The sequence below is a fragment of the Aspergillus pseudotamarii genome (assembly GCF_009193445.1).
Source record: "Aspergillus pseudotamarii strain CBS 117625 unplaced genomic scaffold BDV38scaffold_12, whole genome shotgun sequence".
Taxonomy (NCBI): domain Eukaryota; kingdom Fungi; phylum Ascomycota; class Eurotiomycetes; order Eurotiales; family Aspergillaceae; genus Aspergillus; species Aspergillus pseudotamarii.
This window is the reverse complement of record NW_022475026.1, coordinates 296,126-317,792: the sequence shown is the minus strand read 5'-3', so window position 1 is coordinate 317,792 and position 21,667 is coordinate 296,126. Positions and strand designations below refer to the sequence as shown.

The following is a 21,667-nucleotide window of genomic DNA, read 5'->3' as shown; positions in this document are numbered from 1 at the left end:
AGTGTGACCTCGGCATTTTCTTCGATATGCACTGGATGATTTGCATTCTGAATAATCTCCAAGCGAGCATTGGGAATTAGGGACGCAATCACCCGCGACTGCCCCAGTGGACAATCCAGTCTCGCTCGCCGAAAATTATCCGAGTTTTTACCGTCACAGTTGAGAGGCTATCTCTATAGTCAAAGGACCTCTCCGGTTGTGCGTATAAATTATCTGTTTCTGAGTCCGCATAACGCTCGACTAATAGGATGTTCTCCCTACTTTGTGACTTAGCGTAGAACACACTGTCCATATTTCCACGCAAGGCAATGTCCGCATCGAAAGACTCGCTATAAAGCGAAGCAGCTGCATACATGATGAGTTGGAACTCAAGATCACTGTGAACTGGCCAAAGATCGATCTCGTCTCACAACATTCCCATAGAGAGGCCAGGTGCGCGATGAATGCGACCTTCCAGTACCTGAATCGCTTCTGCTTCATCCATTAGTATTCAATTAATACTCCAGGCCATTGAGGTAGTACAACCATGGTCCTCTCCCATTGAATATCGCTTACGGTGATACGATACCGCTGTGCCTCGCAGTATGAGGTGTGAAACATGCGAAGGATAAGTAATGGCGTATTGTTGTGCAAGAAATCCACCAAAGCTTCCTGCATGGCCTGGTGTACAGTATGTCTTGGGCTGCTGGTATCGCAAGTCGGAAATGGCACGTCATAGCGGCCTTTTCGTCATGTCCAGCCTCCTAGGCCAGATGCTTTCTGGCTACTTTCAGGCGGCTCTGTTCCGCAGTAGGGAGGGTAAAGGGGGAATGTTATCGTGGCGATGGCTCGTCATTTTCGACTTCCTCCTAGCCGTGCCCGTAGCCGTCTACGCATCATTTTCTATCCAGACACACCCGAGAACACCACCGCATTCTACCTCTCCCAAGGCGAGAGAGTACGGGCACGTACAAGAATCGGAGAAGAAGGGCGTACACCAGTCGCGAAAATGGATAGCACAGTATTCAAGCGTATCCTCACCTCCTGGCAACTCTACACCTTCTCCTTAGGCTACGCCTTCTGGACCCTCACCTGCGGGTCATATGTTATGCAATGCTTCAGTATCTGACTAAAATCACTCAATATCTGCGCAGTATCACAAGTCAGAAACATCCCCACCGCACTAGGTGCATTTAAGTTCTTCTTCATGTTAACGTCAGGCTTCGTCGCAGACAAGATCGGCCGCCGCGGTCCACTCTGCTTCCCCGGAGGGTGATTATTAACTTTCTGCTTTTCTGTTTTCACCGCATGGCCTGCGTCTCGCCATCTCAAGATGGCTGTCTTTATACTTTCTGGTTGTTATGGATGCTAGACGCCTCTATTAGCGGGATGAGTTAGGATATCCTGCGGTGGTGATCATGGCTTGAACAGTGGGAACTATAATCAATCTTTGTATCACAAGAAAATAGGATTAAATGAACGAAGGTATGAATGAGAAGAAAAACAAAGGAAATGCCATAGAAAAAGAAAGTCCCGTAACAAAGATAAGGATCCACCCAAAGTCTCATACTGTCTCCCACATCATCAGACCTTATTTATACTCCATGCCCTGCGTCTTCTGATACCCCAACTCAGCTCTCGTCCGCAACTCAGCCTCCTTCTCCTCCTGGACCAGAGCGCAGCAGGAACAGAAAAACGTGGCACAGCAGTCTCCACAACAACTACCCTTAATACCGAAGCGTTCGCGCATCTCACCACGTCTGATGGTCTGAATGATCCAATGGGAGTAGATGAAGGCGAGACCTGTGAAAATCGTGCACTTTGCCGTTCGTCAGCAGGGCCTCATTTTCTGGTTGAAGTGGTAGCCGACTTACGTCTGCGTTGCAGTAGCTAAAGTTGTTCAATGTGGCATCGTGGTTCCTAGCTTGGGTTTTGCCGAATGTCAGACATGGGAGGCAGCAGCTCATCAGGCCTATATTCAAAGAATCCATGTGTTAGTTGTCTGATGCTGTGTTTTGAGAGAGAGAGTTGGTGATGTCTGCCTTACATAGTGAGCCTGGGTCACAACAATCGAAGAGAGAATAATTCCAGTCTTGGTTCTGGGTGATATCTCGCGATTGCCCCGGGTTGGCTTGCGAGTATGTTGGGGGTCCATGCGGCCAGGGGCGGTAGACTTTGTCTGTTGCTTGGGACATTTTGAAGTTAAACGGGTGGATTAGGTGGGAGATATGAGCGAGTGTAATATGTTCGATAAAATGTTAATGATTTGCTGGTCAGGATTGCGGTGGTCGAAGGTTGATATTTTTCACCAAGGCAAAAAGGAGTGTACCAGGTCGGGATATCGGTCGGGAAAATAGAAAGAGAACTCTGGAGAGGTTCTTTTCGAGCCAGGTACCACGGAGTTTAAATATTTCCAGAAACATTCCACTTTCCTTCTTTTTCACATTATAAGCTTCCATTTTACCTCATGGAAAGCCCATAGGGCTATGCTACCCACATACCCAAAAGGGAAGTCCGCGTTCGTATTCCAGAAATGTGGGTCTTGTGCCAATAGGAGGGCAGAAACTGAACAACGCTTGACCCTCATGTGGATCCTTTTCAGGCAACCCTAATTTTTAGAGTAGCGCGCCATAAGGATCTGCAGTGGGATACTCAAAAACGATCGTGCGTGGATAAGATTAAGATTAATTGTGGCGAGGCTAAATCACTTCGTGCGTACTTCCATTGGTCTTGTCTTACCTTGAACGATGTAAATTTTCAGGGATCCGACGGATTTCTTTCTTCTCTGGCACTGAAGAAGAATCTGCTGCGGAGTTTAAGCTAGAATGGGAATTTTACACTCATATTGCTCGCTCAGTTAAGATAATTCCATACAACGGCCCCTTCTTGAATGAAACTCTGTGCTTCAGTGCATGATATGATGTGTGGCCATACCTGTCTGTCTCACTTCTCCCAGGGGCTGCCGGAACCATAGTATCTACCCAGCAAATGGTACATGTGGTTTGTGTCTGTGACCTCAAAAGTATATGGTTTGGCGCAGCGCCTTCTGTTCAGTTGAGGCATATCTATGCTATAACTGGACGCTATGCCCCCTAATTAATATCAAACGGCCAGATTGCTCGAAGGGTTTCCTCGTCTTTTACAGGTTCATCCTCATCTAGTCACTAGTTTGTTACAACAGCCTGTAACATCCCCGTGAATATCTCCTTATGAGCCGATTCCGTTGCTTCCCACTTTTCAGGAGGCACCCATCCATCAGACGCTATATTGAGTAGGTTTGAGAGGTCCCGTCTGAGAACCTGTGCCGCCTCGAAAAGTTTGTATGCCTTCTCATGATCTGCGAAGTCCTTTGGCGTGGGTAGAGGGTACGGACACTGGCCTACAAGTCCAAGTTCTTTCCAACGTCGAGCCGTTTCAATCATATCGTGGCGTAGTGCTACTGCCCCATCTTTCCCAGTCCTGTAGCTATAACGAAAAGGCCGCAAGAGATTTTCATCCATCAGCCGAGGACCAGAGAGAATAGGTGTAAGGAACTGGGAAGAGATGTAATATTGGCAGGAGAGTAAACAATATCAGTCTCACGAGTATTCCATTCGCTGCATTCAGTCGCGTCGCTGTACAACAGCTCCATCGCACAACATTGAGATGTGCTTGACAAGGCTCAAAATACTTTTATATGGAATAGCACTTATATGGATTAGAAACATATATTGCGATTGTTGTTGTCCGCCTGTTGCCGACAAAACGAGGGATTAGTGGATAAGTTTAATCAATCATGAAGAATATAAAGCGATGTATATTTAAGTCTAAAAACTTATTACTTAGAACGGGTACCAAGCCCAATAGCTGTAAGGTATATCTCGAAATGCCATTTGGATACTTACTGCCGGTTAATATTATACAGCTTCCCCTCTATACGTCTCCTCTTTGTTTCCTCTGTTGAATATCTAGGTAGTTACTTTAATCTTGAAATTATTATATATTGGGCTCCGTCACCAGGTAAACTAGGATATTTTAAAAGGCTATTTCCCAATACAAAGGTGGTGTCTCGAATACTGAGGGATAGGAGAGCCTTCCAACCTGCTGAAGCTGTAAACAGGTCAAAGGAGAGAAGAGTTTTGATTCCTAGATCCATAAAGCAAGTATTTATTCCATAACAATCTGGCAAACAGAAAACAAAACTCTCAAACAGACATCAGACAGACAGCAACAAGCTCAGCCTGTTAACATCTAGCATTCTTGAAAACAACCCATCAATAGCCAGCAACAGGTGGAGCCTGTCGTTCTGCACATCCACAGGTGTTTAGCCCTAGCCACGACCAAAATCCTCTCTGTCCACATTACTAAGCCTTGCCATGAGGTCCTTGACGCCATCTGTGTTGATGTCCTTCGCCGCGTCTTTACCTAACTTATCCTGGACAATTTGCACCACCGTCGTGATCAAGCCCTTAACATCTGCACCTTTCGCTTCAATATCACCTGCTGTGAGTTTTCCGATTTCATCGATTACTTTCATAAAGTTTCCAGTGGCCAAGCCGTGGGCCGCCGCTAACAGTGATCCAAATATGTTAATCACCGTTCCCCAGCCCGGCTGTTTGTCCAGGTAAACAGAGTACCCAGTCGTGTAGTTATACATAACCTCCCTATCATTTACTCTGGTAACAGATACGAGACCTGTCAACTTATCATGCCCAGCGATAGTTTTAATAAAGGTGTCTCGGTGTGTATTCCATGTATATGATGGAACCTTACCATGGTGCCTTTCCTTTTTTGGGTCAAAAATCAGTAAAATAATCCAGGTTGGAGGAAACAGTAGTACTCACCTCTGGTGGGATAGACTCCCAGTGTTTGGGACCCAAGGGGTTGTAAGGGCTTTCAGATACATGTTCGTAATATGTTTTCATATTATCCCCTTTAGTCCCGAATAGCTGCTTGGGGAAGAGTGTGATAGTGCGGCCAGGACCAGTCAAATCTGCCCCTGTCATGCTCGATACGGTCTTCCTGTCGTTGTACTTAGGGAGAAGCGTCTTGTTGGTATTTACCGCGATGAATTCACGTTCACCATTAGTGTTGGTCTTGACGTACAATCCAACCCAATGGAGGGCAGCATAGTTACCCCCGCCCCATACAGTGATCGCCGGATTGGTCGCCTTAGGGACACGAACAGCCACGAGTCTTTCGTTCCAGAGTTCAAAATAGGCGTCGTAATATTTAGAACCATGCTTCTGGTGTATAGCCGTCTGTGTGGTGTTGAAGGCGTTATTCCAGTTGGGCGCGCTTTCCAGGAAAATCGGATTCTTGCCTCCGATCAAAAAGAACATCGCTGCCGCATTCACATGGATGGAAAACAACCAAAAGTCCTCTTTACTAGTATCAACATAGTCTTCACGGTCGACACGGGAGAACTTCCACAAGCCGTTATCATCGTGAACGCGAAGTTGGTGATGGTAATATGGTATATCACAACCCTGCCCAACTTTCAGTTTAACTCTCGAAAGGTAGTCGGCCTGCGGAAGCTTGTCCACGGATTCTGTGGTTTCAACTTTTTTCTCCATGGTCAATGCAGGAGATTCTGGAGGCCTGGGGACTTCAGGGCTTTCACGGGGTGCATTATAGCTTGACATAATGAGAAGCAAGTACGGTATAAGTTAATGGAGACAACAAATCGGTCAGGAATATCGCTCGTTAATTATAGGGAAGGTGCCTATATAAATAGTTATAGGCAAACTCTTTACAGACTGGCTGAACCTGTTGCCATCGGCACAAGTAAGCTACAAAAGCAAGGCTTATTCTGATCTACTCTTAATGCATTCCTTGATCACCAGTCCAAGCCATATTGAATGGTCCAATTGATGCGTGTTTTGTATATGGAGCACACCATACCTGATCATGCAAGGGTCCTAGCATTCTCCCGCACCACCCATCAAAATTGTCTCTGGAGGCGTATCGTCATGGCTCATGCCGCCGAGCACGGCGGTCAGGTGTTCAGACGGCATTGGCCATGCCGCGAGTAGTACTCCGCTTCGATCTCCATAAATGAGCCTTTGCTGCCTGTTTTGTGGACTATCACTAGCTGGTCGGCTGCAAGTGGAGGAGGTACACGTACAGGTGGTATCTAGGGGTCCGAACCCGGTGTGGCTGCCATATATTCAGCTGAAATGATGCTATGCTTGCATCTGTTCTCCATACACCGGCATATCTTATTGGGTGATGGTTCTAGGCCTGGTAGAAGTCCTAGAAAGGCTTTCTATTTATTTAATATAATCTAGGGGGGTTTCTTTTTCTTTTTCTTTTAGTCAGTAGACAATACAAGAGTATAGTCGTTATTACTTAATCAATTAGAAATCGAGCCACAGTATTACTACTTCCGGTATTACCGACAAAATAGACTTTTTAACTGGGGCTATTCGGGATAAGAATGCAAGGGTAATATTAGTAAGAGAGTAAATAATACCAGTCTCATGAGCATTCCATTCGCTGCATTCAATCTTGTCGCTGGTACGGGGTAAGCTTTCCTTGAATTTGCCTTAGCATTGTGACTCTCCGCACATGGCTGAATTAGGGGTCGATACGCTGCTGGCCTTTCTCAGGTCTTGTTATTCTAAATTAGTATAAATACTGTGGTACTCCTGGTCTTCAACCCACGTCATCACTACTGTTTCAAACCTCCAAGGACACCATTAACACAGACGCTGGGGCATAATCTCTTTGACACCATGAGAATCCAACTTGCCATCCTTGCCGTTTCGCTTCCTACCTCTCTTGCTGGTACGTGCTACTATCGAGGAAGAAAATGCGATTGGGTGGGAACTGCTCCATGGTGCGGCTTTGGCGGCTACGAAATCGGTCAGATACGCGATGGCCGAGAGGTTGTCGAAATGACTTGGCCCTATGACCGCCAAGTTGCCTGCGACCGACTTGAACCCTATTCTTATGATTGCTGCGGAGAATACGGTCAGTCTTGTTCGGGTGGCTATAAGGTGCTCTTGTGTGACCGGTAAAGTGTGAGTGGATGTCTCTAATGTGTCCTTCTTGGAAGGCTTACATTGGATAAAAGGGAATAATAGCTATTTGGCTATTAATACCATTCTAGGCAGCGTTTGGGTAGACGAGGAGGAGGAATAATGTTTGGGTACGGAATTATGATCAGCTGAATGGTATCGAGGATTCGGAGTCCAGTCCGTTTTATTATCTGATCTGGGAAGTGATGGCTGCTGAAGGGGTAGACGGGGTATATTACAGCCTTGCTTGCTAGCAAATCTAATACGGAAATGGGGATTTTAATATACGATCGATGGTAGATCCTAGTAGTGCAATATGTTTTCTTTCCCTCTTTCATGGAAAGCAGATGAGAGCGGCTTCACCGTCTGCAACCATCGTATTCCTGCATGTAGTGACAATGGTGGCACTTTGGGGATGGTCCAGGATCTTCCAGTTGCATGAAGGCCTCAAGCTAAGCACGGCATACAACCCGGCGCCCGCCAAGGTGTCGAGGGTAGATCCCGTGGAGACACGGACTGCCTAGGCAGTATGTCCAATAATGGTCTGCCACAGAGAGGGTTTGAAGAGGGTAAGGGAGCTTCTTAAGTTTAAGCTGTTCTGATTGGCCCTTCTTCTGTCCGACTGGTCTTGTGGACCGCTTTTTGGTAAGGCGATGTTGATCACGCTTTCTTCTATACCACAACTACCACACTTTGTACCTGAACATTTGTTCTACCTGTGATGGCGGAGCCTCTATACTGGCTGCTGAGTCTGTAGTGAGTGTAAGTAAGTAGTGGCATTACCCTTGTTTGATAATAATTATAGTATTTTAAATTGTTTTATGTTCATGAATAGATGTTTTATTTCTAATAATTTACCAAAATCTCTGTATACTTATAAATTTTTTACTTGTAGTAAATATTTTAATTTTACTAATTCTTAACTTTATAGTCATCTATCTAGACTAGATATTATAGGCCCACTTAGCAGTCTGGAAGAACCCACTTTCCGGGCCTTAGGGCGCCAGACAGAAGCCCTTACCCACATAATATTAAGTCGGAAACCCGACTTTTCGAAGATTCATGGATGCCTGTTCACACGTATATATGATAGTTGAGGCCGTGCGTAGTGACATAATCTATGACGAGACATAAAGTACAATGCTCGTAGGGGCCTCCCTTCCTCTTTTTAGCCTGAGATCCAAAAACGCCAAAAAGGAATGAAAATAAAAGAATCATTCACAGAAGGAAGATGAAAAAATCCAAAAACCTAGCCAGCCTTGCTGATGATCCCCAGCCGATACCGTGGGATCATCAGCAGATGATCTGGTAGGGAAGGTCCCCGGGCCCAGGGGTTTTATGGGTATGATCAAATCCGCCCAAACGCCGTATCCCCGGCCGCTGGAAAAGGACGTCGAGGGGCGGGTTCGAACAGACCGCTGTGTTGAAGCAGCCATGCTGGCGTGGCGATGCCAAGGTCCTAGTCTTGACCGTTGCACCATCCGGGTCTCTATTGTCATAGGTGTGGTTCCGTAAAAACATAAGGGAAGACCGGCTGCCCGATTAGCAAGGTCGTGACGTCTGCAGGTCACTGGATCAGGAGGGGCTGGGTCTAGCTTCCGAGGGAGGAATAGGGTGGTATTGGTCCATCAGTACCATGATTCGGTATTGGTAGTATATGTACGCATGGTATCTCTCGAATTCTGTGGAAGATGGTGCTTGTAAACGTAGATGCTTTCCACAATTGGTATTCAGCGGTACAGGCAACCCTGGACCTGTCGCTATGGTCATGACCCGCACGTGAGGCTTAACCAGAACACATTGCGAGTAATCTCAAACGGACAGATCCCATATATGAACAGTGTTGTGGCTCATACATCTATTTGACAGACACAACCTCTGCACAGAGCCAAGCTGCCTCCTAGGCTTTGACTGTAACGCAGTCCATGGGCCACCGGACGTATTGTTGGTGATAGATGTCCAGGTTACGGTGAATGCCAATAAGAATGTGTCTAGGCCAATCTTGAAGGAACCAATTCCAGCTGAGCTCATCCAACAAGAGGACGAAATAGGAAAATATCACCAATGCCGGCTGGTGTCGCTGCCTAAGCCCAAACATGAAAAGGTCTGGCAGTCTGTAGAGCCAGCCGAAGATGCATGGCCATAAAAGCGCAGTCGTTATAGGCGAAAAGGGGCTATAGATAGCATCGTAACACTGGCAAAGTCGTTCGAACACCGTATTATAAACAGAGTAAAGCGTATCCTCCCCACCGAGTTCGGATTCTATCAGATGTCGCAGCTGATCCATCCAATAGCCATATTCAGAAGAGATAGTCGAACTTCTGGCGGTGCCTGCTGGATCTGTGTCCCGTTCTGACTCGGAACCCGATTCCCCTTCATCACCTCTTAAGACTACATCTGGTGAAAACAATTTGCTGCTTATCTCCAGTACTGTCCGGACACCCATGAATAAGGATAGAAAGCCCCCTTGGCCATCTTCACGGAAAGCCATATACTCGCCTGAACGGGGCCCTATGGCGAATGAGCAGATGAAGATGTACACAGCAGCGGTGTAAACTGCATGGCAGTTCTCTTTATTTAGCCGTGGCACTGCAGCTGCCACTTCTCGGATGGCAAGGTTATAGTGCCGTTCAGCTACCACATAATAATCCTTCCCTTGGATGGCAGACTGTTGAAGCTGAATGATTTCTGGACGCCGTGCCAACTGAAAGCCCGAGCAAGCAAGCAGGAGGCGCAGGATGTACGGAAAGGTGAAACTAAGACGAGAAAGTTGAGATAGCTGCACTCTCATTGCACTCTGATATTCGGAACTTCCAGAGTCTGTTGGATTTAAGAAGTTATGGAACAGCTCCATATCGATTATAGTAAATTCAAATGGTCGACAGGCCAAGGTCGGAAGAACTCGATCAGATGAAGAGCATTGCAGTAGTTGTATTGATAGGGACTTGCGAGTTCTATGCGCACGCTTTGGTGGCTTGAAGTTGGATTGATACGATGAAATAAAGGTTTGATGGCGCTTGCTTGGCACCTTCCTAGGCGCCGTCGCCGCTGGCTGGGCGTTCGCGTTCTCTGCTGGTGTTGGTAAATTGGAACTCGATTCCTCGAGCTGATAATCACACTCCACTGAGTGACGCAAGCAGCCACTGCAGGCTGGCCTAACCTCATCGCACTGAGTACAGTTGTCAATTGACGGGTACTCTAATCGAGAATAATCACGGAGTGCACCTACTTTGACCCTGCGACGTTTACAGTTGCCACATCCAAGACGTGATTTCCGATGCGATCTACGAGAGCCATTGGCCATGCCGTAGAGAGTCATATTATATGTGGCTTCTTTTTAAATAGAGGAATGTTCATCGTGAAATAGGGTAGGAAGTGAGGATAGCAGTCGTGCCTGAGAATCGTCGCCAATACTTCGGAGAAATTCTTGTCGTTTCATTCAGGGGCTCAGTCAGCATTTTCCCTCTCCATGATTGGTCTTGGCTGGCTCAAGCCCCATCCACAACCATTACGACAACCACGGAACCTTGAAAGGAGGAAAAAGATAGATAGCTTTTATACGTCCCCTGCCGGCGAAATTGAAACTGCTAATCATAGAAGCACTCTGAGGTAGACATGTGTAGGGAAGGCAACCCTGGGAACACTGGTCCTTCTAGCATTTGCTGCCATAGTATTGCATCCCAGTAGTCATCCACCCCGTCGCCCATACCCTCTAAAGCAATTTGACCAAATCTGAACTCGGTCGCCACTTGGCAGTAGTCAAGCTGATGTGTAGGGAAGGTGGTTTGCCTTCTGGATTCGTTTAAATCTGAGCCAGCAGAAGCCGAAGGGTAGTGCATCGTCGAGCTCGGATGGTTTCGCAGCCTTTGTTCCGGCCCTGGTAAGTCTTGATGCTTCTCCAGCCATGATATCATGCTCCCTATGACCCTCTTGCTATTTGCCCAAACATCATTACCACGTGAGACTTTCCCATGCTTTTCGATTGCCGCTCGCGCGATTCCATGGATTCTCCATCCAAACCCAGTTGTTCTTTCCCACTCAAGGTCGGACAACAAGAGGACCTTCGAAAGGACTAACAACGCATACCAGAGATATGTGTAAAAGGATAGAGAGAGGTGGACCATGAGTTCTGGTGAGGCCTTAAGGAACGACGCAATGAAACTCTCTGCCGATGAAATGAGATTGTCAAGCTGGTTCATTTCATCGACAAGGAACTTGTCATTCCTGTGGTAGACTATTTGTCCAAGAACGAGAACTGGCTTCGCTTTCACTTCAAATATACATGCGTCTTTTGATGACCTGCAATTAGTAAATGGCAACAAAATACCTTAGGGTTGAATAGATTTCGCAAAGAGGTAACTCACAGGTGTCACTTCCGTGTTGTTGAGCTTCGTATTCGATCTCTTGAAATAAAGAAAATTCTTGGTCGAGTCTCTGGATGCCTGCCTCTAGCATCCGTTCTGCATGTGAAGATGACTGTGTATGTCGGTAAACATTGCCGTCAAATACCTTTGCACTCTTTTGAGCTAGCAATCTCACGTCTATGTAGGTTTTCAGAAGTGTATCTGATGGGAATTCAGGACTTTTCACTAAGCTATCGCAGCATTGATTAATCCAATCGGTATGTTTCATGAACAACTGCTGTCGGAAAAGTGACGACCTTATTGTAATGTCAGCGGGGTCAAGTAAGCAATCAGCAAATTCTTACACAGAGCACAAATAGAACGTTCCTAGGAGAGCCCTCTTTCCAATGACCGAATTGCTCGATATTTGCTGATGTGCGCTGTTCGGCCTTCCTAAGCTGGCTGCAATGTTTCGCATGGTGAAATTGGGTTGCCGATCGAGCCCAAGATCAGCAACCATTGTGACAGTCATTTGAAGGAACATGTACATATGCGGCAGCATTGACTCCCAATGATAATGGTACCATGCTGTGTAGACAAGAAGACCAAGGAGTAGATCTATGTTCCGTTCGTTGTTCATAATGATACGTGTACTGACGGTTCGCTTAACTTCATGGTCCAGATACTTTTGTAAGGCTGGCCTGTCTTCCGAACTGACAGTCATGATAGCCACGAATAAGAAAGGATATTCCTGGCGAAGGCTGATTGCATTCATCGAGTAGCGGATTATGACAAACGGAAACTGGGGCATTTTGGCCGTGCGAAACTTGTCCAACAATCGATTGCACTGAGCCAGGGTGAGGACACCATTAGTCAACAGGTCGCCACGCTGACCCAAGCCAGGGTGGTGAGAGATGGGCTTTGGGTGTTCAATTGACGCATTATATTCATATAGAGTATCTGGCGCTGCCTCATCTCCGGACATGCCGTGTCCGGAAACTCCCTCGTCCTGTGGCTTCAGTCAGACAACACTGCATGTCTACACATTATAAAGGTCAACCTCCCCTTTGCGTTAGCTGATTACGAAGCTCATTGATCTGGTCTTGGAGCTCATCAATCCGGCTTTTTCGACCTGGATTATCTGGCAGAGTGCTCGGGAAAACACAAGGCCGACCCAATCGAGAGCACCGTTGACACTCTTTGTCATTGCCTTGTATAGAGCATTTGACTTTCAACTCAATGCATCGGAAGCATGCATGACGTCTTGACGATTGTCGCCGACTCATATTGAACTAGGATATAAATTCTCATGGAAGGAGAAAAGCGACCACAGATGTCGTTGAAGGTTGGAGAGTCGGAATCGGAATCGGAATCGGAACCGGAGTAGGGGTTGAACACGTGCCAGATCAGTTACATATCAACATCTGCCTTTCTCAGTACAATTAGGGTTAATGTAGCATTCTCATCTTTATAGTAGAAAGGCACTCTGCATCTCATCGAGAATCGCCGGGTAACATTAAAGTATGTTAGTTGATAGTCTACTTGACCCCTATACTAGGGCTGGGCCTGAGCTCCGTTCCGAAATATATATTCATCCCTGCCACTATTCTCGCAACCTCTGATACGGATTGTTGCCCTACACAAATGAAAGACCTATCAAACTACTAAAGTGCATGCTATTTCGTATTTCCCATACACTCATGGTGCTACGAGGGGCCCAGGACATCTTAGCAATTGGTATTAATCCAGTGAGCTCTAATTCCTAGTGTGGAGCGATCGAAAACCAAGCAGTTAAGGGGTCCCTCCTAAACAGAAGATTTAAAGCAACGACAACTCATATTCCGGAGTATACTCCCCAAGAGCTATGGCCAGTCCTGGGGCGGTAATCCCTGAATTTATTCAACCCCTTATCAGGTAGTATCCATTACCCTACTCGAATAGGTGGGCATTTCTGTCGTTAATATATTTAGAACACCGGCTAAAACGGACTTAGGTCTCCACAATTGACAGCTCAGCCAACCACATATGAAGGAACCCAAACCAGAGAGTTGGGAGAAAGAGGTAAAAGCTTGGCTAAAAGTAAAGGAAAAGCCAACGCCGATCGCAATCATATCGTTAATGAGTGGCCAGACTGCTGTCGCTCTTTGGTCAGTGACGTCTTATTCCCCCACCAGACCACTCGAACACCTGTTCAAGATGGGAATTACATATTGCAGCCCTGAAAACGGCATTTTGAGTGGTTACCACTTGGGCCTGTAGTAGCTCGCCCGTCTTTGACATTTCTTTTTCATGGATTGGACCTGTAAAGCTATCCAACTGGTGCTTTTACTCAGTGCCTCACCATCTTTCCTTGATCAGAGTGTGCATATACTAGCCCCGTGCTAGCTCGACACACATAAATGGAAGAGGGAAAAGAATAGAGTTATTGACACACAAAAGTTATGAGAGAAATGGTATGAATCGTATGTTGAATTTAAATGACACAGGTCCTCTACAATATGGCTATGAAAGCAGCTTGCACAATGACCAAGTTTGCCGAAACCTTAGATTTATATCGAGCATACGGTTCGGTTTGGCTACGCTACCCAGCCGAGACGGAGAGGGACACAGGTTTATGTCAAATTTCTCCGGTCATCGTGGTGCATTTTTAGCGAGTGATTTAGACTTGCCATAGGTTCCAATGTTGAGATGATGCGCCGACTAGTCGAGGGCCCGGAAAATGCCGGAAAATATGACGCTTAGACCTCTCCGAAATAGAATATAGTGAAGTCTCCCGTGTACATCTGAGCGTTCTGTAAAATATCGGATTGAAGCATTTTAGTGAGCGGAATTTGTGCCGAGGGAGGATGCGAGACAAAGAGATCAAAGAAATACGGATGTTGGCGTAGGTTTTTGGGACAGGCTACCCCGACCTCTTAGAGCTTCCCAATAAAGAACGCTCTTAGAATATGAGACCGTAGACCTATCCATGTTACCATTGGTGTTCTATCGCTGGCTCGGCATACTCCGTAATATGGACTTCCGGAAGTAGCGCGGGACTAGGCCCTAAGCGAGTCCAGTACCCACACCTAGCTGAAGGCCGTGGTGGCCAAGAGAATAACTTCGGAGATTGGCTGTGTGACTGTGGAGTATCACATTTAGTGCTGCGACCTGTTCCTATCCTCCTATGGCATAGTTGGTGGTCTACTCCCGACAGAGGTAAGTGCTACTACAAGCTATCCACCCAAATGCCGTTCCTGGCTCCGGAGGTGGGCCTCAGAATGTCACTGAATTCTGACACTGAGGGAACAAAGGGTTAATGAACAGGCCCACCCAATTTCTATATAAGGATCGACTTACTCCCCCTCCCGAGGGACCTTCCTACATGCAAGCTACTTACTCACACTGCCCTTGCGTTAAAATCTAAAAAGCATAACCTTAAAAGGTATGTCGTACAGTTTTTGACGCAGATCGTTCCATGTGACTAATGACTCTCAGCCCTTCAAACCCACTTGATCTATCGGCAAATATGCGTCTCGCCTATCTCATCCTCTCTGTCTTTGTCGCCTCCGTGGCCGCGGTGCCCAATCAATGCACCCCCAACGGTCTGCCATGCGATTCGCAAACTCCTTGCTGCTCGAAGGTCTGCGTCATTCAGGGTGACCTCGGCAGCCCCAATGAGAACGGTACCTGCCAGTGAGCGTTGGAAAATCCAGTGGACTTGGCCTTGTAACAGCTACATACAATCGAGGCTTAAGGATGGAAGGACTAGAGGGATGATGGAGTTGCACACTGCTGTTGATTTATCAAAGAGATACCACCATCACGAAGATATGTTGAAACCAGTCAATTAACTGATTGCCGAACACGACTCGTAATTTCCTTTTTCGCCTTGCAAATTTCTAGCTTCGGTGTCATTCGACACCATTGTATCGATCCGGCAGTCGAGTATACCATGGAAATCTCCTTTCCTGCACAATCACGAGGAATGCGCAGATACTTACTTGATCAAGCTTCCATCCACTACACCATAGGGAACAGTTCTGATAAGATCGACAAACTTATGGAGGATCCGCAGTTCCGCACAGTCGATCTTTGTCTCGCGATCGTAACGGCCCAGGACCAGTAGATCGTTTACTCTTTGAGGTAAATGATATGCGACGTCAGATTCTGGGTCCCGACCGAGGGGGTATTCGTGAATCAAGCTGAATAGTTAATGGTTTGTAGCAGGAGAGGCAGTCGATGTACAATGGAAAATCCGCTCATGGAAGCCCCCTGATATCCTGACCCAAAAAAGGAAATTCTCCTTTGTCCCCGGGAGTGACCCCTGACTATACCCGATTGGGAATGCCCGTCTTTGCAGGCTATCAGGCAGCCTAACCCTCTTTCTCCAAGGTACTAGCAAGAGGCACATCCTGTCTACACGAACCAGTCATAATGATAACAAATTGCACGGTTTAGCCTACCTTCTTTGTAATCTTGAGCCTGTTCAGCAGTCAGCTAAACCCATCTCGAGAACTCTAGAACTTACTAAGGCACCAACAAAATACACTCAACACCTTCCGTGACCCACATTTCCGATCTTGGCGAAAATTACTAGTCTCTGCAAATATTTAGCAGAATCTAAGTCAATCCAGAGTACGGAGTACCCTGGCTTGTTTTCCTAGGTGTGCCGTCATATTCCGGGGTATCAGGTCGCCATGGAGAACATACGCCTTGTGAACCTCGTCTTGAATCTGGCGGATCTTAGTCAAGTGCTGTTCTGAAAAGTTGGATAGGCTTATCGTCTACAGACTTTGAATATACTCGATAGGAATAGCATATGGTGGAAGTCTCTCGCCGAGAGAGATATGGGGATTTGGTCAGATAGAGGGCTGAATGTCTTGAATCATCCCATGAAAGGATGGGATAACGCCCGTCTCCCACAGACCCTTTGATTGACATCCGATGGTATGTGGTGGACTCAGAAACGAAGAGATTGACTTCGAGGTCAGGGAAATCAAATTCAGACCGGCCTTGGTTATGATACTTTAAGTATTGATACTTGAAGTATAAGTAATAGCCCAGTGAATCAATAAGACTGGGATACATATCCTTTCCTTGAAACGGAGCTTGAAAACCACCGAGTTCTTACTTTCCTGGAACTTCGCGAGGAATTCAACATCTGATCATTTCACCCGAACCTCATAAATATCAGCACTATATGAAGCTGGTAACTAAACGAAAGACGAGCGTTGAAACAGATTTTTGTGTGTGTATCTAGACGTAGGCAGTCGCATCCCTTTTGAGGTTACGTTTCTTGCCTGAGGCATAAATGCCACAGCTGTTGACAATCCAATGTATCATTTGGACTGTGTCTTTACTGTAGAATACCCAATTGTTAATTGTTTTACTATGAATCGGGATTAAGATAACCTATAAAGTGAGAATAAGGCATAAACTAATTCCTACAAGGCGATGAAACAAGGATCAGTACCAGGTCTCTGCTAGATGGTGTTGCTTGCCGTGTGGACTGTACCTTCAACCATGGTGAAGACGTCCCACTATACCGATATATGAAGGGAATGCACAATGTATTTCCTACTCTTAGTCTTATTTACATGTGCATTTTAGGTAACATCAGGTAGACCTAAGCCAACCGTGCTACTTAGGAAGCGTCATTTACCTTCATGTTTCCCCACATCAGAATAGGTCAATCGGTTCTTTGGCGGATTTAAAAACTAATGATCACTGAATGGAAGTCCATGGGATTCAGCATCATACAAAAGGAACCACATGCATCTTCTTTCCATTCGATCTGTGTCATGATATCCTGACTGACTAAGGTTGACCACTGTACCCAGGTAAACAAGCAAGCAACTCATCTCTCTCTGTATATATCAACACCGCATTAGCATCACTAATCCAATAGACATATATAAGACAAGCTCACCAGCTTTAGCTGCAAACATAATCGAGATATCGTCATGCTCAAGCGGATAATCAAGCTCATCTAGACACGAATCCCGGCAGGTGCGGCTTAATTTCCGGTAGAGCAAACTTGGCATCCTTAATGACAATACCCCATAGATCATTTTTATCGATTGGCTGAACGGCATCTGTGGATCGAACCTCGAAGTTCATGCAGATACCATGTGGCGACTGGTAGAAGAATGCAATCAACTGGAACTTGCCTTTTTGCTGCACAAGCTGTACCCGCGTAAAGTTGGCTTCCCAACGGTTGCGGATGGAAAATAACTTTCGCGGGCGGTTGATGATGAATCTCTTTGCTACGCTTTTTTATTGTTGTATGTCAGTAGGGCTCTTTGGGGTTAATGGGGGTAGAGCGTACCGGTCAAAGCGCACTTTGTAGCCTGTTATTACTTGTTGGAAAGCATGGAGATCTAGATTATTTGTGTACACTGTGAGACCGTTGTGCGGAGAGGCTTTCGGACCATCTGGACATACCTTCTATAGAGTTGAATTCTATTCGGCGTAGAGTGAATTTTGTCTGTATCGCATTTATCACTTTCGTCAACCCCTCCATTAACTTGTCGCTGTTGGTGTCTTGTCTAACGCAAACTGTCAGGTCACTTTGCGGAGATCGCAGGATATTCAACACTTTGTCATCGAGGACGCAAAGACCGATCCTAAGATGAGAGGGTGCTACTGTGACATTAGCAGTGTGGATCAACCAGGACCTGGGTTTGGGAAAACGAACGTAGATTAATTCGGTCTGTAATAGACCCCCAACTAGTCTCTATAATGACCCTCAATGTCTCCGACCAAACAGTTTTGCCATACGGGCTTCGGTCAGTTCCGTCCGTTTCCTCGATCACACATGCCATGCTTTCCCCGACCTCGAGGTGTCGGGTATTTTGCATATCGGAATCTCGATCAGGAGGCTCTGATAGGGCAAAGGAACGTATAGTAAACTTCTCCGACTTAGTTTCATGGTCTCGAGGAATAGCACTCAACAGCAGCGTATGCAAGAGGCCGCGCGCGCTATGATCGTGGAAGGTAAATGAGATAGAAATTCTATGGGATCCCTCTCGGAGCTGGAGTAGCAGGCCCGGAAATCCATTAGCGTCTTCATAAATACCATACAGCAGCGGGGTGCTGTTAAGGAAGTAGTGAGAAGCCCTGCTGATCGTCTTAGCTTGCGGTGGGGTAGCAACGAAGAGACGAAATCCACTGTGCACCCTGCGCTCTATTGTTCCTTTCTTGACCATTTCAAACTTCTCAAATAGTCGGACTTTGCATTGTTCCACAGGCCCTGAGGGGAAGTTGCTGGGCCTATCGTGACTTATGTAATGACAGAACCCTACGGTATCCTCGAATACGAGGGTATCGAGGTCACCCGCAACGAGGAGAGTCTCGGTGTGCATGATCTCCTGCGCAATCTGCCATACCATCTTGAAGCTCTGTTCGGTGAGCTGCACCTGAGCCATGTGCTGCGGTCTGATCATGATCTGTAATACCGAACGAGCTGCATCCCAGTAGACACCATGCCATGATATGCCCCTTTTCCGACTCGAATGGACTTCAATGTAAACAGTTTCTGTTTGGCTGGCGAAAACAGCTACTACCTCCCAGCTCGATTGAAGACGAATAAATGAGAGCACGCATTCGAAGGAATGTGATGGAACATCGCATTCCTCAGTGAGAAATGTCAGATTAACAAACTCGCTTCCGTATAAGAATAATGTTTTGGTATCGCCGAAAGCTAAAGGAGGAATATTATCAACCGGCTGAGGCCACTGATCTGGACAAGGGATCTCGCGTTCCTTCTGACTGCAGGATGGGTACATTATCCAAAGGCTTCTGTCAACATCGATCGCAGTTATTTGGTCACGTTTTGTCTCCCGTAAAATGGAGATAGTTTGTTCAAAGCTTCGAAGGTATTGCTGGACACATCTGTATTGGTCCAGAAGTGCAATGGTAAGGCCTTTATCATCTAGCGAGTCGCCACAGGCTAGCTCAGGTATAATACAGCAACAAATCCACCATGCTTTCGCGAAATTGACGGCAGCCTGAATAGACTTTGACGGTCCTACTGCATCTCTGTTAACTAAAGGCACTGAGCCCGTCTCCACTTGTTCCTTTCCCTTAAGCGCCCACCATATCGCGGCCCTGACCCAGTCTTCTCCTGGTATGTCTTCAAATGGCTTCAAAGCGTTAACGAAAGGGCCAAATATGTCATCTAAGTGCTTCTTCAGGGTCGATATGTCTCCCGCGTCACTGGTTTCTGGGTCACATGGAGAGAAATGGTCCGTATGGCGTGGCATCATCAAACCGGCGCCCGTGTTCTGAGAGGATACATCGGTATCCCGATCGGGAGGAGGTCTGGGGAGCGGAGAGGGGGTCATGTAGGGTTTGTCGAGTGAGTCGAGGAGCAATGGGATTTTAGGGAGCTCCGTAGGCTTCGGACTGGGATGATGAACTGCACCAAATGTCAGGGAAGGTTAGTCGTTCTGGGTTAAACATACATGAGAACTTGATCTCGGAGGATACGCACGCTGGATTGGATATTCATCGCCTTTTAGTGTCTCAGGTTGATCAGTCAGGGGAAGAGCAGAATGCCGGTTGGCAGCTGCAGCGTCTTCACTCTTCGCGGTAAGAAAATCTCTAATCTCCTCTGCCCTGCTTTCTTCGATGTCTTCGCTATTTATCGAATCATAAGTCCGTTTCAGCCAATTCATCTTTTGCAATTGCCACCTTGTGTCTATCGACCGTTTGATTGTCCTGAAAGCCTATGGCAATGTGGGTGATGAGGCTGTTTCGAAACGTTGATTAGAATTACCGTAGGACGGTGACTTTATACGCAGACCAGTGTCTACGGCAGGGCTATTTGCAGAGCCGCTAGAATCCAGCTAATTTCAACACGTGTCTTATGATGAAGCAATCTACTTCATAGGCTTCGATGTAATGGTACGGCTCAGGAGACCCCACACAACCTCGAACCGAAGTCCTCTAATCGGTAATTGGGCATGCCAGTTGAAAAAGCATTTTCACCCTGCTTCAAGAGAGCGGCGAGCTGAATACCCACATTGCATGGGCCTATTTTAGCTTGGGGCCGGTTAGGGTCTCGGATGCTAGAAGCTGGGGCACTCTGAAATCTCGCCCATGGTTATGGGGTGGTAATTACTAGTTTCTCATTTCTCTCTAGCCTACCCTTTGCACTAAAGTATTGATGGAAAATCCAATCGATTTACTTGATATCATTGCACGCAGCAACGAACTAGCTCTACAGAGGTGAGAATTGCCTTAGACTGTAGGAGCCCACTGCATGTACTACACCCATAGTGAGCATATTGGGCACTTATGTTGGTGTACAATTTATCACTTGTTGAATTCTCTGTGGTGACTGACCGTCAGCAATTGGAAGCAAGCCGGAATTACCGGTGAAACTAACAATAGTATTGGTGTTTGATTAGGAGACTATTCCCACATGGTTGGCACCCACATTAGACATCGTTTTGGATGGAATAAGGAATAGATTTTCCCGTCGGAACGATAGCATATTCGTTATGTTTCAGTTTTGCTTCCTTTATTCTTACGTCCCAGGTTGGCCTACAACCTATATGACTGATAGCCTATACACACGTATCTTCAAATGAGACTATACCTGTAATTTATATTGTGCAGCAAGAGTTCATTCGAATAGACACGATGCATGGGTGTGGCTAGCCCATTTCAACCATGTTAATATGTAAGAGTATATGCAACAACATGCTGCACTGTGCAGTGTGGATCTCGCAATGGCGCTTGAAAACTTTCTACGCTTTAGGTGCGCCAAGGTGTAGCCCCCAATTTGCCCTGTGAACCCTAACCAAGGAGAGACCCAAAGGGAAGCCCTCACCTCTATATACCGATTTTGCTTGGCAGCGGGTGGATGCCCTCTTTATGGGAAGAGAGTTACGATAGCCTGAGTCTTAACTATATTCTCTATCCCTAGTATTCTCTATGGGTTGATGGCAGTACAACACGTTCTCCCTGTATCCTTTCTGGGTTGGGATGATTGATTGCAGAAATATATTCATACTCATATAAGGTCAAACTTCGAGGCCACTATATTGCTGTGGAATCCTACTAAATTGTAAGGACATACTTATAAGGAGAAGTGGTTCAATATTAGGAAAACTTATTTCTGTGAGGTCACTTTGGGGTCACCATGTCATGCTTTTACCGCAGCGGTTTGAGCCGCGATTCCACGGTCCCATCTGGCTGTAGTCTTCTAGTAGCTCTCTGAAACGTCAGGTCTCGCTAGGGGATAGCTGAACCAACGGACCGTAGTATTGCTCAGCCGTGTGACGACCTACACATGACTAGTATGTTCCTGCTAGGCTTCGAAGGTGCTTCTCGAGCACCGTCTACACGTTCGGT

The 21,667-nt window shown here is 46.5% G+C and overlaps 8 protein-coding genes across 8 annotated transcripts; 2 read left to right on the top strand and 6 right to left on the bottom strand.

Moving 5' to 3' along the window:
• Window positions 1-88: 88 nt before the first annotated feature.
• Window positions 89-657, bottom strand: BDV38DRAFT_280260 (uncharacterized protein; the record flags this gene model as incomplete). Its single annotated transcript, XM_032059260.1, has 3 exons — window positions 89-345; window positions 411-471; window positions 556-657. 3 exons carry the CDS (start codon window positions 655-657, stop codon window positions 89-91), a joined length of 420 nt encoding a protein of 139 aa, XP_031916327.1.
• A 74-nt stretch (window positions 658-731) lies between these two features.
• Window positions 732-1,049, top strand: BDV38DRAFT_280259 (uncharacterized protein; the record flags this gene model as incomplete). The annotated part of the gene is made up of 1 exon (XM_032059259.1): window positions 732-1,049. One exon carries the CDS (start codon window positions 732-734, stop codon window positions 1,047-1,049), a length of 318 nt encoding a protein of 105 aa, XP_031916326.1.
• Window positions 1,050-1,405: 356 nt separating this feature from the next.
• Window positions 1,406-2,334, bottom strand: BDV38DRAFT_27953 (PLAC8 family protein). Its single transcript, XM_032059047.1, has 3 exons — window positions 2,027-2,334; window positions 1,854-1,951; window positions 1,406-1,798 (listed from the first exon to the last, which is right to left on the bottom strand). The coding sequence occupies exons 1-3, from the start codon at window positions 2,172-2,174 to the stop codon at window positions 1,571-1,573; spliced, it is 474 nt and encodes a 157-aa protein (XP_031916325.1). The 5' UTR covers window positions 2,175-2,334; the 3' UTR covers window positions 1,406-1,570.
• Window positions 2,335-4,288: 1,954 nt separating this feature from the next.
• On the bottom strand, window positions 4,289-5,603 carry BDV38DRAFT_280257 (uncharacterized protein; the record flags this gene model as incomplete). The annotated part of the gene is made up of 2 exons (XM_032059258.1): window positions 4,289-4,744; window positions 4,803-5,603. 2 exons carry the CDS (start codon window positions 5,601-5,603, stop codon window positions 4,289-4,291), a joined length of 1,257 nt encoding a protein of 418 aa, XP_031916324.1.
• Window positions 5,604-8,231: 2,628 nt separating this feature from the next.
• Window positions 8,232-10,284, bottom strand: BDV38DRAFT_290504 (uncharacterized protein; the record flags this gene model as incomplete). The annotated part of the gene is made up of 2 exons (XM_032061497.1): window positions 8,232-9,657; window positions 10,210-10,284. The coding sequence occupies 2 exons, from the start codon at window positions 10,282-10,284 to the stop codon at window positions 8,881-8,883; spliced, it is 852 nt and encodes a 283-aa protein (XP_031916323.1). The 3' UTR covers window positions 8,232-8,880.
• A 283-nt stretch (window positions 10,285-10,567) lies between these two features.
• On the bottom strand, window positions 10,568-12,530 carry BDV38DRAFT_280255 (uncharacterized protein; the record flags this gene model as incomplete). Its single annotated transcript, XM_032059257.1, has 4 exons — window positions 10,568-11,268; window positions 11,345-11,640; window positions 11,689-12,332; window positions 12,408-12,530. 4 exons carry the CDS (start codon window positions 12,528-12,530, stop codon window positions 10,568-10,570), a joined length of 1,764 nt encoding a protein of 587 aa, XP_031916322.1.
• Window positions 12,531-14,461: 1,931 nt separating this feature from the next.
• Window positions 14,462-15,111, top strand: BDV38DRAFT_240271 (uncharacterized protein). The gene is made up of 3 exons (XM_032053878.1): window positions 14,462-14,521; window positions 14,617-14,747; window positions 14,801-15,111. Exon 3 carries the CDS (start codon window positions 14,832-14,834, stop codon window positions 15,000-15,002), a length of 171 nt encoding a protein of 56 aa, XP_031916321.1. The 5' UTR covers window positions 14,462-14,521; window positions 14,617-14,747; window positions 14,801-14,831; the 3' UTR covers window positions 15,003-15,111.
• Window positions 15,112-17,290: 2,179 nt separating this feature from the next.
• BDV38DRAFT_280254 (uncharacterized protein) lies at window positions 17,291-19,983 on the bottom strand (the record flags this gene model as incomplete). The annotated part of the gene is made up of 5 exons (XM_032059256.1): window positions 17,291-17,576; window positions 17,634-17,685; window positions 17,750-17,947; window positions 18,003-19,724; window positions 19,800-19,983. 5 exons carry the CDS (start codon window positions 19,981-19,983, stop codon window positions 17,291-17,293), a joined length of 2,442 nt encoding a protein of 813 aa, XP_031916320.1.
• Window positions 19,984-21,667: the final 1,684 nt, after the last annotated feature.

What these genes read in the sequence shown, in the direction of transcription:
- BDV38DRAFT_27953 (XM_032059047.1), bottom strand. Translation starts at nt 2,174, where the DNA reads ATGTCCCAAGCAACAGACAAAGTCTACCGCCCCTGGCCGCATGGACCC. An exon ending in TTGTGACCCAGGCTCACTAT is followed by an intron (nt 1,952 to 2,026) that starts GTAAGGCAGACA and finishes CTTTGAATATAG; the next exon opens with GCCTGATGAGCTGCTGCCTC. An exon ending in TTAGCTACTGCAACGCAGAC is followed by an intron (nt 1,799 to 1,853) that starts GTAAGTCGGCTA and finishes CGAACGGCAAAG; the next exon opens with TGCACGATTTTCACAGGTCT.
- BDV38DRAFT_240271 (XM_032053878.1), top strand. Translation starts at nt 14,832, where the DNA reads ATGCGTCTCGCCTATCTCATCCTCTCTGTCTTTGTCGCCTCCGTGGCC.